The sequence below is a fragment of the Rhinichthys klamathensis genome, unplaced genomic scaffold (assembly GCF_029890125.1).
Source record: "Rhinichthys klamathensis goyatoka isolate OS25496 unplaced genomic scaffold, OSU_Roscu_1.1 h1tg000013l_1, whole genome shotgun sequence".
NCBI lineage: Eukaryota > Metazoa > Chordata > Actinopteri > Cypriniformes > Leuciscidae > Rhinichthys > Rhinichthys klamathensis.
The window spans coordinates 16,942-32,349 of record NW_026606565.1 but is presented as its reverse complement, the minus strand read 5'-3'; the positions used below and the strand labels follow the sequence as shown (position 1 = coordinate 32,349).

General features: G+C 36.7%; 1 protein-coding gene across 1 annotated transcript; it reads right to left on the bottom strand.

The window, feature by feature from the left end:
- Positions 1 to 33: 33 nt before the first annotated feature.
- Positions 34 to 8,008, bottom strand: trim109 (tripartite motif containing 109). Its single transcript, XM_056270312.1, has 6 exons — positions 7,355 to 8,008; positions 2,755 to 2,850; positions 2,409 to 2,642; positions 1,150 to 1,241; positions 949 to 1,064; positions 34 to 755 (listed from the first exon to the last, which is right to left on the bottom strand). The coding sequence occupies exons 1-6, from the start codon at positions 7,811 to 7,813 to the stop codon at positions 250 to 252; spliced, it is 1,503 nt and encodes a 500-aa protein (XP_056126287.1). The 5' UTR covers positions 7,814 to 8,008; the 3' UTR covers positions 34 to 249.
- Between the last annotated feature and the right edge of the window lie 7,400 nt (positions 8,009 to 15,408).

Sequence of the window (15,408 nt, the reverse complement as noted above, 5' to 3'; positions counted from 1 at the left end):
AAATCATTGACTTTTTAATCTTGTCTTAGTATGTCATCATTTTGACTTTTCTCATAATTACTACAGTATCTGATCATTTTGACAATTTATGTCATAATTATTATTTACCAAAGCATGATTTGTTTCTTATGTGGCAGAAATGCCAGATAAGCTTGCATATATTTCCCTTGTTGTCTAAAATAAAGAACAAAAATCTCCTGTGGTCTTTTTTCCTTTCTTGATAAAGTGTCTAATTGTTTCCGGGACGGATCAGTTCCAGGACACTGTCAGAGGATCAGCATTCTTCCCTGCCAGATAAGCTCCAGGAGAGAGGCTGAGCGAGTAAGGGATGGAGGAAGGGTATGTGGAGGTGTGCAGTAGAGTCATGTCATCGGCATTATAGAAGCGCACCTGACATCTGTCGCAGTCCAGGTACAGCCCTATCCTGTGTGGTTTCACTGTCAGATCTATGTCTGTCACTGTCTCATACTCTTTGATGCAGTAGCCTTGGTCATGTTTAAGGTGAAGCCCAATGTCCTTGTTCAAGTTGCTTATACAGCCACCATCAAAGCCCGCGCTCCAGTCTATCTTCGCTCCTACGTCCACCTCCCAGTAGTGCTGCCCTGACTGGAAGGTCTTGTGGGTCCTGGCCAGAGGCCTATAGTCTTTGTGACGCAAAAAAATCCCCTTTTTGGATGTGCGGATGACGCTGCGCCCATCGGAGGAGACCCTCAGGTATGGGTCATGACAGTCATGTATGACATTACGATCAGGGACTAAGAAAGACAAACAAAAATTTGAAAGATAAATGCAGCTTATCTTACAAGTCCAAAACTACTGGTCAAAAGTTTTGAAACAATTATGATTTTTTTTTTTATGTTCACCACTAAGTGTGCTGTATCTTTAATATACTTTAACATGTATTTTAATACATAGTGTTGCCTACATATGGAAAACTAATGTCCTCACCTGGTTTGATAGAGCCCAGCATCTCCTTCCACACAATAAACTGCAAATGAGTCTCATGAAGGCCGAGGAACAAAGAATTAGGTGTGAAATTTACGCTTTTCACTGTTGATTTGAACCTACAATGCAGGAGATGAATGTAACTGATGGGATATATACAGAGTTGGTCATGTTTACCTCAAGCATTACAGTATATTGTCATACTTGGTTGTTTGAGAAGCACTGTCATTATTTTCACTGCCGCTTTCTTTTTCTTTCATCTCTTCAACTAATTCCAGCCCTTTCTCAGTCCACCACTACAGGAGAAGAACCAGACAAAGCAAATGATTATCGTCATGAAAACTGCAGCTATGAATAACCCAGTGTTATGTTATGTACAATATATGCAATAATTATGTGCTTATAGTCCTTTCTTACCTCGCAAAAATCACATTCTTAAACCTGATTCCTCACTCTCAGAAAAATATGCAAAAATACCTTTAGGGGTGCAACAGTATTTCACTGGGCCATCTTTATACTTGATTCACACTTAAACGATTCATAGTATTATACCTTAAGGGTACATATATCTCTAAATCTTTAATATCCACCTTTTAGGTGAACAAATGAATGTAAAAAGTTGTCCTGCTAAAGGTACTGACCCAGTAACAAGCTGTTGTACCCCTGATGGTACAATTTTTGCACATTATTTCTGACAGTGTTGAGGTCATTGCATGCAACGAGAAATATTAAATTATATATAATATTTTTCTAAATATTCTAAATGTTGTATAGGCTTTATTTTAAATTTGACATGAACAAACAGGTCTCATCGCATCCGCTTGTCAGAGAAAGTGTCAACAGCAGTATGAACTGACGGTGATAGCAAACCAAGCTAGTTATTTTATCCGCGTTTTATCTTATTTTTATTGTAATTAAGATATCAATTTTTTTAGATATCAATCTGCATATGCGCTTGACATCAGTTATGGTGAGTTTCTTCTTCCTTGTTTCTTAATCAAGTTTAGCCAAGTCATGTCAAGTCTTTGTATTTGTTTGTTTGTTTGTTTGGTTAAACTGCACATTGGTTTGTTAAACTTGCCTGCAGTGGATACGTTACAAAGATTACCTACTATATAATTATGGTAAGGGTTTGTTTTAGGGTTTATTGCTTATAATTTACTGTTATTACTATTGTACCGGTAACTACATGTAAGATGTGTAGCGGAAAATGTGTTACCTAATTTCTATATTATAATATTTATATAATTTAGGATCATGTTTATGATTGTCAGTTTTGTTTATGGTGATTAAATCAGCAGATTTAAGTGAAAGGACTGTATTCAGGGTAAAAAAAAGTCTTTATATTTGTATGATTTTTAATCAAAGCAAACTGTATAAAATCTAATTATTATTTTTTAGTCAAATTATGTTTCTGAATAACATTAAAAATGATTGTGCTGAATGCAAATGTTTGTTTGAACCTGCAGAAACCCGTCTGGTTGATCGGACTCAAAGACTGAGTGTAGAATCCCTTCCTTCTCTCTTCCATCATTCAGCTTCTCTTCTATTTCTGCTCTATTTCTTTTCATCTTTTCAATCATTTCCTTCTCTTCTTTCACTAACATTTTCTTCACTTGCTCCTCCTTTTTCCTCAGGAACTGGTGCATCTCCTCAAACTGTGCAGAGATCTGAGAAGAGAGCTGTCGAGACCTTTCCTGAGAAAAAAAGAATCACGGATAGTAATGAACCCTGCTATGATCCTTTATGGAGTCTTTAGAGTGATGTTGATAGATTGTTTCACTCTTTTGTGTAAAGTGTATTTTTCACCTCAGTTTTAGAGATCTCATTCGTCTGTTTCTTGATAAGAGCCTGCAGGTCTTCATTCTCCTTTGACAGGAAACTCAGAGGCTCTAACAATAAATTCTACAACACACAAGATATTTCATATTTCAGGCATTATCTTTAAACTGTTTTACTCAAAAAGATGTAAAAAATTATTTCAAATCATAATTGCACTACACATAATGAGCTGAATGAGCTTCATATTACTACCAGTGACAGTCTACATAATATGGCCGTAGAAAGAACCAAGCTTTTGGGGTTATTCGTGGTCTGTTGAAAGTACTTTGTTAATGCTTTTACACTTAAAAAAAAAAAAAAAGTATTATATAAAACAGAAAAAAGGCCTCTTCTCTTTTGCCAAATAGGTAGGAAAACTTCAACACCCATAATGCACAGGGCATGTTTCCGTCCAAGGCCACTCCCACCAGTCTGCTATGGATACGCGTAAGTCAAATAGGTCAACCGCCTTGCTTTAGTTGGAAATACTTCGAAGCAAACTTTTAGTCATAATGGTGTCGACTTAAATTGTTCTCGGGTGTAAGCATTCAAAGAGTAAACATTTAGCGGGAAGGAGTTACTTTCTGTTTCCAGTGAGGAATCCTTTGGCTAAAAACTGCAAAGAATCTTATAAACGTATATGGAGAGAATACCGCGACAGAAAATCTGTAAAACCTCAGTGTTTTTAGTCAACATTTCAAACTGGATGACAACAAACACAGTGTATAGTAACTGAAAATAATACTAAAAGAAACTGCTGTTTTCACGAAAGCCCTGCAGCTGTCGAAAATCCACCGAATGACGCGTTTTGCATTATCTGGCGGACTTTTGCTGACGGATAAATGTGAATTTCTTGCAGGTAACACGGAGAAAGAGTAGGCTAAACATTGTTAATTTACATATACTACCCACAATAACAAAATGGCAATACAATATACAATACCGAACGCAAATTGGGTTGAAAATCGGTGAAGTTACACTTTAATAAGTTTAACCCTCATGTTCTGTTGAGATGAGACTTGTTTTTAAGCTTGAGATCCTAGACCCCAATGATGAAAATGTAAAAATAATGACCGTACATTTGAAATTAACCTCTTACTTTCCCCTTAAGTTCTTTAATGTAAAGAGAATAATAATTTCTTATATTTTCTACTTGGCCTAAATAACTAATCATTTATTGTGTTTTAGTTCCTGACAAACTAAACCCCAGTAAAATATTATTGAAGCTTTATCCCTCTTTTTTTTTTTTACCAAAGTAAAAATTCACTTTTTACAAATATAAATAATAATATAATAATAATAATTTTGGTTATATTTATTTATATTAAATGAAAAAAGTAAATAATAAAATAATAAAATTCATTATTTAATATTCCTTACTTAAAATCTCTGAAACAATTAGTAAAGTATAATGTCTTAAGTACGTGTGGAGAAAGTTATCAAGCTTCGTTTTTTATGACCCGTTCTTCTAATTAAGGCTGGAATACACTTGACTGAACAGATTTCTGAACAGATTTTAATACACTGCCAACTTTGGAAATGGTTACAGAGAAAAACTGGGCATCATACACTGAACGAGTGAGGATCACTCACACTTTCAAGTCGTTCCAAACACAACAAATCCGCGTAGAAACGTGTGCCTCTTCCGTGTAACAAAGTTTTCTAAAATGGGCTCAAAATATCTCAATCTGAAGCTAAAAAAATCTGTGTCCATCATACACATGATTTTTTGTGAAATTGGTCAACTCAAATCTGTACACTGGTTACTGACTTTTGGTACTAGTGACTCTACAGATTGTAAATCGGGGCCAAAAAGTTGTGTAGGCCTAATGTATTCCAACCTTAAAGGGGTCCTATTATGCGGTTCCACTTTTTCAACTTGTGCAATAGCTGTTTGAGCATGAAAAAAGATCTGGAAGGTTACAAAGCTCAAAGTCCTAAGGGAGATATTTGCAGAATCCACTTTCCATGAACTACAATGAACGACTCGTTTGGACAACATTGCGTTTTTTCCAGATCTTGTGAAGTCATAATGTTACTCATTGAAATAATCTACGCACACGGAATACACAAAAAAGGAGATGAGGCCTGGTTTACTGCATAAGACAGTGTTGTAGCTAAGTTAAAAAAGACGTTGTTTTGTCCACCCAGTTTCCAAAACTGACCTTCCTAAGGCTGGCGAACTTAAGAGTGGTTAAAAAATGATTTTAAACACTGTTCCTGAAAATGTATAACCCCAATGTTTATCTGAGCGCTGCACATTTTACAGAGAACAGTTTCAGAACATAAGAGAGTACAATGCAGGCTACGCACAAAAGCTCCTGAAATGGAGCAATTCCCACTTTGTAGGGACAATCTGTTGTTTGTGGATCACAACTTGTAAATGTGTCTTATTATTTAGTTGTGTTTTCTATTAACAGTTCTAATGATAAGTTTTTATTTGTTGCTACAATGTAAACAAAGGGCAAAGCTGTTTTTGTTCAATTTTGTAAGCTCTCGCTTTTGTAAGCCTTTTCACCGCCTCTAAGGAAAATGAATCATGGTTTTGTGATCGAAAATTATCATGATTAAACGGTGTAAAAAAAAAAAAAAAGATAAAAAACATACCACTCTGAAACCTCATTGGTTCTCTCATGTCAAGCGAACATGCTTGAGCTTCCATTTATCATAACTGATGTGTGAATTGATATGTGAATAAAAGCCTCAATTCAATCTGTTCATTATATATAGTCTCTTTATAAAATTTGGACTTAACCGCTCATATGGATTAAAGTAACAACAGGTAGTTTTTTGCTCTCGGGCTCCCCCTACAGTTGGGAAACAGTATTGTCCTCTACTACTGTCGTAAACTCTGTCATCCTACATGCACGTGCAATTGTTGACAACCAGGATAGCCCTGAACACTGTAGGAGGAGGTCACATGCAGGTGTTCTGCTTGCGTCGCGTGTGAAATGTCTTCATCCCAGGTACAGTGGCATATATTTCAGCATGTCATATGAATATAATTTCATGGGTTTTATTTTTTTTCTAACGACAAATGATCGCGATGCTCACGTTTACAAGCCAGCGTCATTATAGTAGCCTAGTCTATTGGTTACCGTTTTACTGGATCTATATGATACTTCAATGCAATGTTTGAGTGGTTGATAATAACCGTATATCGTCAATATTATAATATCAAGCTACCATAAATGAATCTGCAAATTTTACAAATCGATTTGCATTATAGCTTGAGGCAAGACAAATAAACAAATATCACAGACATGTTAGGTATCCTAAAATATGATTTTATTAATAATCTTCCTCCTTTCTTTGTACATGTTGAGTAGACTACACTTTTTAGGTCAAACATTTGCTATTTGCATTTCATCGATTGCAAAGTTCAAATCAGAACGAGAATACTAGCGATAGCTAACCATCAAAAACTAGAATATCGTTTACTAGCTACCAGATTGATAATTCGCTATTACTCTAGCGAATTAGAGAGGTTAGAGAGAGGCATTCTTTTTTCGATGGAGGGTTCGATGCTCCCTGCACACGCAAGGTCTCTCGCTCGCTTTCTCTCTCTGCCGTCCGCGCGCGTTGGAGCACAGTCTCTGTCTCGCGTGCGCGCTCGCTCTAGATTCCGGGAGATTTGAACTAATTTGCGGTATAACTTGTCGATCACGAGTGGCTCAACAGGTAGATCTATAGATAAACTCATCTTTCAGGGATTTGACCGACCGGGTTGACAATTTAGCGTGAGAAACCGGGGGTGTGCCGTACGTGTGAGCGTGTGAAACCAATCAAATGCGGGTGTCTCACGGCCAATGCGTGAGAGTTGGCAGCTCTGCAATGTTGATCCTCGTTCTGCCTTTAACGCGATCACTTTCTCTTTTTCTCTTTTTGCTTTGCTCCGATAAAACCTTTGCTTTCTTGTTTTTCTGTGCTGCTTCGGCCATGACTATAACATTTGGCTCGCAAGTCCGATTTTAAGGAAGTGGGGGTGGTGGTGGAAGTGACGTATATGCCGTAAAGCAGTCGAATTTTGTAGTTCTCTTTGTTCGCCGGTTACTACCCGAAACCCGAAGTTTAAAAGTACGATTAAAAACGCAACAGACCCCGTCAGGCTATGGCAGACGTGTCATTCAACCTATTGTAAGTCGATGTACCATCACAAGAGACTTGGAAATATATTATGAAGGTTGAAAAGTTACCTGTTGTTACTTTAATTTAACGATCTCTTTATGAACTTTTTGAAGTGTCAAAGTGGTAGTTTCATAGCTGTCAAAGGAGAGTACAAAAAGCTCTCAGATTTCATCAAAAAGATCTTCATTTGTGTTCCGAAGATGAACGAAAGTCTCACAGGTCTCACCCAGAACAAACTTGCTGCAATAACTGCCCTACATAACTATTTTTCTGTTTATAAGACAAATTATGTACAGTTACTTATAAGATGATCACATATCTTCAGTCAGTCTTCAGTGTGGGATTAGATACAAAATAGAAACCAAAAAACTTGGATATGACTTGCAATTTAAGTAGCATCAAACAAACTTAATTAACGTAATATCTACAGTTTATGACTTTGCAGTCCTAACTCACTGACCTTTCGGGGCTCCGCTGCCTCCTCCACAGGTTTGAACTTGTGTCCCTGGTGTTTCTCACCGTCCCTACAGATCAGACACACCAGTTTCTGGTCCGTCTCACAGAACAGCCTGAGTCTCTCCTGATGATCTGAACACACCAGCTTCTCCGGTTCTTCAAACACTCTCACTGCAGTCCCACCGCCTGCTCCCGAAGCTTCTCCGTTCATGTCCCTGAGCGCCTGTTGCTCGCTTAAGTGCTCCCTCACGGCATTCACCATATTCCGCAGGACGCGGTTGGACCGGAGGTCCCACATAGTATAGGGTCGCCTGCATTCCGGACACAGTCTCAAGCGGCTGCTTTGGGAATGATTGCTGATACACTGTCGGCAGAAAGTGTGGTCACACAGCAGGCTCACGGGATCCGTAAAGTCCCCCAAACACACGGAGCACTGTATCTGTTTCGACAGTCGAGAGTCCATTACAGCTACTTGTTTGAAAAGCGTTGGCTGACAAAACCCTGCTTGCGTCCCCTAAATGTCCCAAACACTCGCTGGCACAGGGGGTTTAGATGTGAGGTGTTGTCCCAACAGCTGCAGAGACAAATGACAACACACATGTCCACCACATGTGCAGGGGCAGGAGTGTTTGGGAGCTCTTCCTCTGCCCATACTTGACTTGTCCAAGTGTTCTAAATAAAGGGAGCCATTCGACTCCCCCGCACAGATTCCCCCACACAACTTCCCCCAATAAATCGTGTCACTGTCCTCAAACACATTTAAATTACAGTCTGACTGATTCATATCAAGAGTAGGACAAAACAAATGGTTAGCTCATATTACCAAAGTCAGATTCAACCTTCCCTCTCATTCATTACTGACCTCAAAATTTTGACCAGTATCTTAGTTAATTTACAAGAATATAAATGCTATGAGACTCATATCAGCAAATGAAAAAATAATACAGCCTATACAGTTTACTCTGTTGACTATTACAGCTAAGACTCTAATTATAGAGATGGCAACAGTATGGTTGTCCCTGCTTGTATTATCTGCACATTATCTGCACATGTGATCATCCCACCACCTGTTGTGTCCCTCCATATGAGACGGAAGGTCAAATTTGACTTATTTGGTAGCTTTTATGAGCTAACCATTTGTTTTGTCCTAAATGAATAAGTCTCTTCTGCTCACCAAGGCTGCATTTATTTGATCAAACATACAGTAACTATTATTAAAATGAAAACTAATTGTTTTCTATTTGAATATATTTTATTCCTGTGATGGCAGAGCTGAATTTTCAGCATCATAACTCTTGTCAGTGTCACATGATCCATCAGAAATCATTCTAATATGCTGATTTGCTGCTCAAGAAACATTTCTTCTTATTATTATAAATGTTGAAAACAGTGCTTAATATTTTTGTGGAAACCATGACATATTTTTTTCAGGATTCTTTGATGAATAGAAAGTTCAAAAGAACAGCATTTATTTGAAATAGTAATCTTTTTGTAATATTATAAATGTCTTACTGTCCCTAAATGTAAAATATGTAGTTTAATATGAAGCTTAGACTAAATATCAGTCAATGAACAAACAAACAAATAAAGAAATAACAGAATCAAAGTCAGAGGCTATAAATTATCCAGGGCTAAGGCCAATTATATATATATATATATATATATATATATATATATATATATATATATATATATATATATATATATATATATATATAAAAAACATAATAATAAAACAGTAAAATAAAATGAACAGAAATTGCATTATGTTAAGATATCTTGTGTTATGCGCATTATTGTTCCTGGTCCAGGTCCAAGTTTCTTTTCTACTTCGCTTGACCACCAACAAATTGATCTCAACCCTAACAGCTGGTAGTCCTGGCACTTACATCAGCTAAAGACCATGAGCAGTTGTAAAAACAGCTGCCATCAGATATCTGTAAGGGATAATCTGGGTTTTGTTTGTTTTTTGTTTTTGTCACAGCTCTGTCTTCCTTGTCTGGGTTTCCTCATGGTTTAGTGACAGAGCTGTGACACTCCCGGGTTGTCGTGTGTTTGTGTCTTGTCTAGTCTGTTGTGAGCACATGGCTGTTATGTTGTTCCTTGTGCCATGTGCTCTTCTGTCTATTGTCAGCCCCTCCCATCTCGTTATCTGTTTAGTGATTAACGTTCTTCACCTTGGTTGTCTCGTTAGTCTCCTGTGTTTGGTTCCTATATAGTCTCCTTTGTGTTTGCAGTCCAGTGCTGGTTTGTTGTACATGTTACGTGTCTTCGTGTTCCTCCCGTGATGTCTAAGCCCTGAAGTTTGTACCTACCCTGTTTGTTTTGTTATTAAATCACTCTGCATCTGAATCCACGTCTCTTGTCTACCATTCCGTGACAGTTTTGCTTCACTCTCGTTATTTCAACAAACGGCGAAAATGTCAAAAATTAGATGAGTAGGCTATATGTGTGCTATTAGCAGAGGTCCAGTTATGCACAGCACAGGGATTTCACTGCTGTATCACATGTTTAGCTCATAATGATATGCAGTATGGAAATGGCTGAGATTCACAGGTAGGAATCTAGTTGGGAAGGGTTTTAATATAAGGCTTATAATAGGCCTATACAGCAAATACAATGATGAATATGTATTGATTCCAATTGTAATCAATACATATATTTAATTGCTTAAGTCTGAACATGTATCTTACTGTCACAACTGTTTTCTCGTACCCCCACCAAGGTGAATGCAGTGTTGGGTGTAATGATTTACAAAGTAATTAATTACTGTAGCCTCATTGGTAACATTTTATTTTGATGGTCCCTTTTGACAATCTGTTGACTAAGTCATTTTGCAACTAACTCTCATAAGAGTATTAGTAGCCTGTCTGCTTAGTATCTGCTAACTCTTTATTTTGATGGTCCCCCAACAGACATTCTACTGACTATAAGTAACTTTGTACATGTCAACTTATTCTAACCCTAACCTTACCAGTCTACTAATACTCTACCAACACTCTAATAAGAGTAAGACATGTAGGTACAACGTTATAGGGTAGAGTGGGTGGGAAATACCCAGGGTAAAATGCTACTGTTTTCCCCAAAATAACCACTATGGAGTTAAAATACTGTTTTGTTGTTGCTATATAGACTACATTGACAAGAGTGATGTAGAAGTAAAGGGGTCCAGGAATGACGTCACGTTGTAGGGCAATCGGCAGTTAGCATCACACTGGTTACCTCAAAAAAAAAAACCAATAGGATTTTTGGTAATAGTGATTGGACCAATAGTGATTGGATTATCACAAAAAAAAAAAGAAGCTCTGTGATCAACAAACGTTTATGATACTTAGACATTTTGTACATCAAGATAGTTTTCACAGATGAATGCAACTTTTATGAATTTTTAAGCCTAAATACAATAGTCAGAAGTAAAAAGCTAAAGGTAGGCTATAAACGAACTACACCCCGCCACATGACTTCAACGTCACCATCATAAGCTTCCTACATAGAAACAACATTTTCCCAGAAAGTTTCAGTTAGAATAGTTTATAAGAGCACAATTATAAGCATAAGGAGGTTGTAAAAGCAGACTGAGTTTACCTGTTATGCGTGATGACGTTTAATGTCGCCGATGACAGCCTCTGTAGTCCCATTGTTTTTCAACAGCTCAGGTCTCATTTAGCAACTTGTTAGCAACCGCCTTTTTCAAGACACAAAATCACGAGGGGGGTAATACTGCTGTATTTTATGTTGTAGAATAAAATGTGAAAGTATCTTCAACTTGTGTTCACCAAAGACATTATTTCAGCCATTTAACCAAAAACCCCATTTAAAAAACAACAACTTCGGGACTATGGAACCCAAATCTCGTTTCCGCGATTTGGCCTACAAATTTACGTCATACCAGCCATTTTTTCAAATAGGCTGGTTTTCAGCATGGTTCATTAATAAATATTCATATTTTAGGCTTTTTTATTTTTATTTTAAGCTAAAGATGCTTGTACTCTGATTTTGCTGTAAATGAAAAAGCAAATTGCTTTATCAGAGTGGGGGCATTTTACTTCTTACTTCTCATTTTACTTTACTTCATTTTACATTTTACTGTGGTGCAAATACATTTTTTTTTTTTTGTCAAAAATCTATATGAAACCTCTGGACATTTTTGTTACCCCCCACTCTATCAATAAAAAGTGAAACTGCCTTATTTAATATACTTTTCTCTTTAAAGAAGTAAAGTAAGAGATTACTCTTATTTTTTTATGTTAAAGGGTTAGTTCACCCAAAAATGAAAATTCTGTCAGTAATTACTCACCCTCATGTTGTTCCAACCCCGTAAGACTTTCGTTCATCTTCGGAACACAAATTAAGATATTTTTGATGAAATCTGAGAGCTGGATCACTCCTCCATAGGCTTCTTAAGGGATCGAAACTGGCCGGCTCAAAAGTTATGAAAGACATCGTTAAAATAGTCCGAGTGACTACAGTGGCTCAATCTTAAGTTTATCAAGCGACGAGAATACTTTTTGTGCGCAAAAAAAACAACAAAAAGAACGACTTTATTCAACTACTCTGTAAGGCCGTGATATTTCACGTAGTGAAACTACGCAAAGCTTCTAGGTTGCACGTCACACGTAGGCTCACTATTGGCCGACGCTGGTCATGTGTGTGATGCGTGACGTACAACCTAGAAGCTTTGCGTAGTTTCACTACGTGAAATATCACGGCCTTACAGAGTAGTTGAATAAAGTCGTTCTTTTTGTTGTTTTTTTGCGCACAAAAAGTATTCTCGTCGCTTGATAAACTTAAGATTGAGCCACTGTAGTCACTTGGACTATTTTAACGATGTCTTTCATAACTTTTGGGCCGGCCAGTTTCGATCCCTTAAGAAGCCTATGGAGGAGTGAGCCAGCTCTCAGATTTCATCAAAAATATCTTAATTTGTGTTCCGAAGATGAACGAAAGTCTTACGGGGTTGGAACAACATGAGGGTGAGTAATTACTGACAGAATTTTCATTTTTGGGTGAACTAACCCTTAAGCTGCAGTCCGCAGTTTTTCCTCTTTGTCGCCATCTCTGTTCGAAATCTGCAATTGCAGTCATTCGCGGAATTATCAACTTTACGTGAGTTGTAGTTCGACATCGCCTCGACACGGCACAGCGCGGATGAACACAATGTTTGAGGAGAGTGTGCAGCTGTCAATCACCGCGCCGGTGTGGATACTGTCATTCAGAATCACAGATTATTCTTTTTGGAAGTATGACCAACATAAGAATTTTCACCGGGCGGGAAATGTCATCTGAACAAGTAAGTAACATCCACTTTTGTTCTGGTTCTGACATTGCACTAGCCTACATCCCGCTGATTAAATCTAAAAACAGCTTATCATCACGCAAAACCGTGCAAATTATACTTGTTCTCAAATTGTTAATGTTAACAACGTCAGTATTGCGTGACTACATGTAGTCTATTGTCCTTCCGATATTTATCAGGATTTTATTTATTTATCATTGTTTTCGCATGGGTCCGGTTGAAGTCTCTTTTTTTCTGTAGCCACTCCGAAGTCCGAACAAAGTCTTTTGGATTTTACAGGGTGAATCTGTTGTCACTGGTGATTGTCGTTTGAACCTTTCTGGATCCGCCATCAAATTGCTAAGTTTAATTATATCAAGTGCTGTGAGAAAATGCTATAAATCTCCACCTCCAACATCCTCACACGCAATATAGCCTACTAGCCGAGACTCCTTCTTTATGTGTATAGATGTGACGTAATGACCCAAAGACATGCTCGAATCTCCCGCGGAAATCCACCAGTACCACTGGAATAGAGAGCTTTCCGGTCGACCACCATGGGACCTTATTTCGTAAGTTCCGAAATAGGGTCCCATGAGCCGGAAGCGGAGGGGAGGGACTTAGGCTCTCTATTAAAACATTATTACAAGCTTACCGTTTTGAATCGAGCTACGGCAAGCAGATAGCGTTGAACACTGGCTGGTTATGTATTTTCTCAAATATGTATTTTGTATCATTTTTAACCCCAAAAAAGCTACGGACTGCAGCTTTAATTAATTACAGTTGCTTCTGTAATTGCATTGAATGCTGTATAGTCAATAGAACAATTATATATAAAACAATAGTGGATTTAACAAAAATTTAACGTGTAACGTTACAATTTATGTTTTTAATGTAAATGCTTTAAAATACTTTGGTCAATTAAAAATAATTTATGCAATTTTATTTTATTTATTTGAAAGAATTAAAAGAGCAGTTTCATGTCTATCCTTGTGTTGTTCAACTATTCGAGGTTGATGGGATTATACAAAGATACCCTGCACTGATCTACTAAATCCACTAGATGGCGATATTATGCAAGTGTCATTCACCTGCACTTCTATGGAAAATGTAAACTTTCTTAAAGCACACTTTTCACTTTCTCACTAGTTAAATTTGTACAGTCCAAACTCGCACATGTCTGTGAGTGTGTATATACACGTAGATTGATTCATATACATATATATAGGCTAATTAATACGAAATGTTTTTACACATGATGTTTATTTATTATTTATTCTTGATTTTCAAGTATGCTCTTCAGTGACCCTGCTGGCTCCTTTGTAGACAAGTTCACTAACTTTTTTGCCATTTGCTATTTATTCACAACACTACATTTTGCATGTAGCCTAGACCTATAGGAAAACAAGGATTTTTTTATCAAAATGCCATTGGACTATTCTTTTCATTCAATAAGGTTATTTTAACATTTGATTTAGTCTAAGTTTCAATGCAGTTTCAAATCTGCATCTATTATATTAGTATCTCAGAGTTAATATTATTACCAGGAGAGAGTGCCATTTCCCTTCTAAACACAATCCTGACACCGCTATCAAATGAAATAACAGCTAATACAGCTAGCAGGTATAAAATCTATTTATTTAATAATTCCAACACTTCAAACACAATTAGTCATAATATTCCGCATCTTCTCTTTCAATCTCGTTTGTGACGACCCTTTTCACATTATACGGTAATGAATGTAGCCTATGTGAAAATCAGTCACACCAGAATCTATTCTTATCCCGTTATATAACTAGAGGGATGAAATCAAGTCCACTATGTAAAAAGAGACCTGGAAAGAAACTTTATCTACAATTTTCCACCTACTCAGGAGTTCAGTTAAACAATTTTACATTGTGACCTGCTTTTGCCTTGAAAACAAATTTGAGTATACTGTTAATACCATAAAGAGATGAAATTTAATGAATCATATGATACAATTAGCTAATGTAGGTCCACTGACACATTTAATTGTACAGACAAAGCTACAGGGATGAAATAAAATTTGGCTTATGAAGCACTAATACGTTTATGGACAAATCAAAAGATAAAAATAGATCTGCAGCTCTGCCTATGGGTTTATTAGTCTCTGTAGAGTAATTGGTTACAACTTTCTTCAAGCACTATTATCTATAAACAATAAAACCTATTAAATCTGAAAGCACAATGGTTCAAATATTGACTCACTTTAATTAGTTAACTAATGTAGCTGGTTTAATTCATTTGTTCTGCTTTAAGCTGCTTAATGAGCTTCTAACAACGAATTTCTTAGTTCAGCATAACCATATACTTTGTTGCATACACAGCGATTATACATTAAACAATATAAAGTATGTCATGCATAAAGAAGACTATGAAAATCTGATATTTTACAGGCATTGAATGTCTTGTTCCAAATGACACATGCATCGAGACATCATCGGAAAACTATCTATAAAAATATTATTAAAGATAGAGATTATTTACCCACAACAATTTAAGACTGTAAATAGAGTTTCTTGAACCATACTAAAACATCATTTTGCTAAATATACATTATTTACAATATACAACGATATAAAACATTTCAGAGTCTCGAAGCTATAAAGATTACTGACTCAAATCAATATATTACAAAACATCACTAGCACAAGACAGCTCTGCACAAAGTGGTAGTAAATTCCCTTTAAAATAATAGTTTTTTTTCTAAAATGACTATAAACATACACATTTGCTTACATTAAGGCTGTGTTATTAAACCT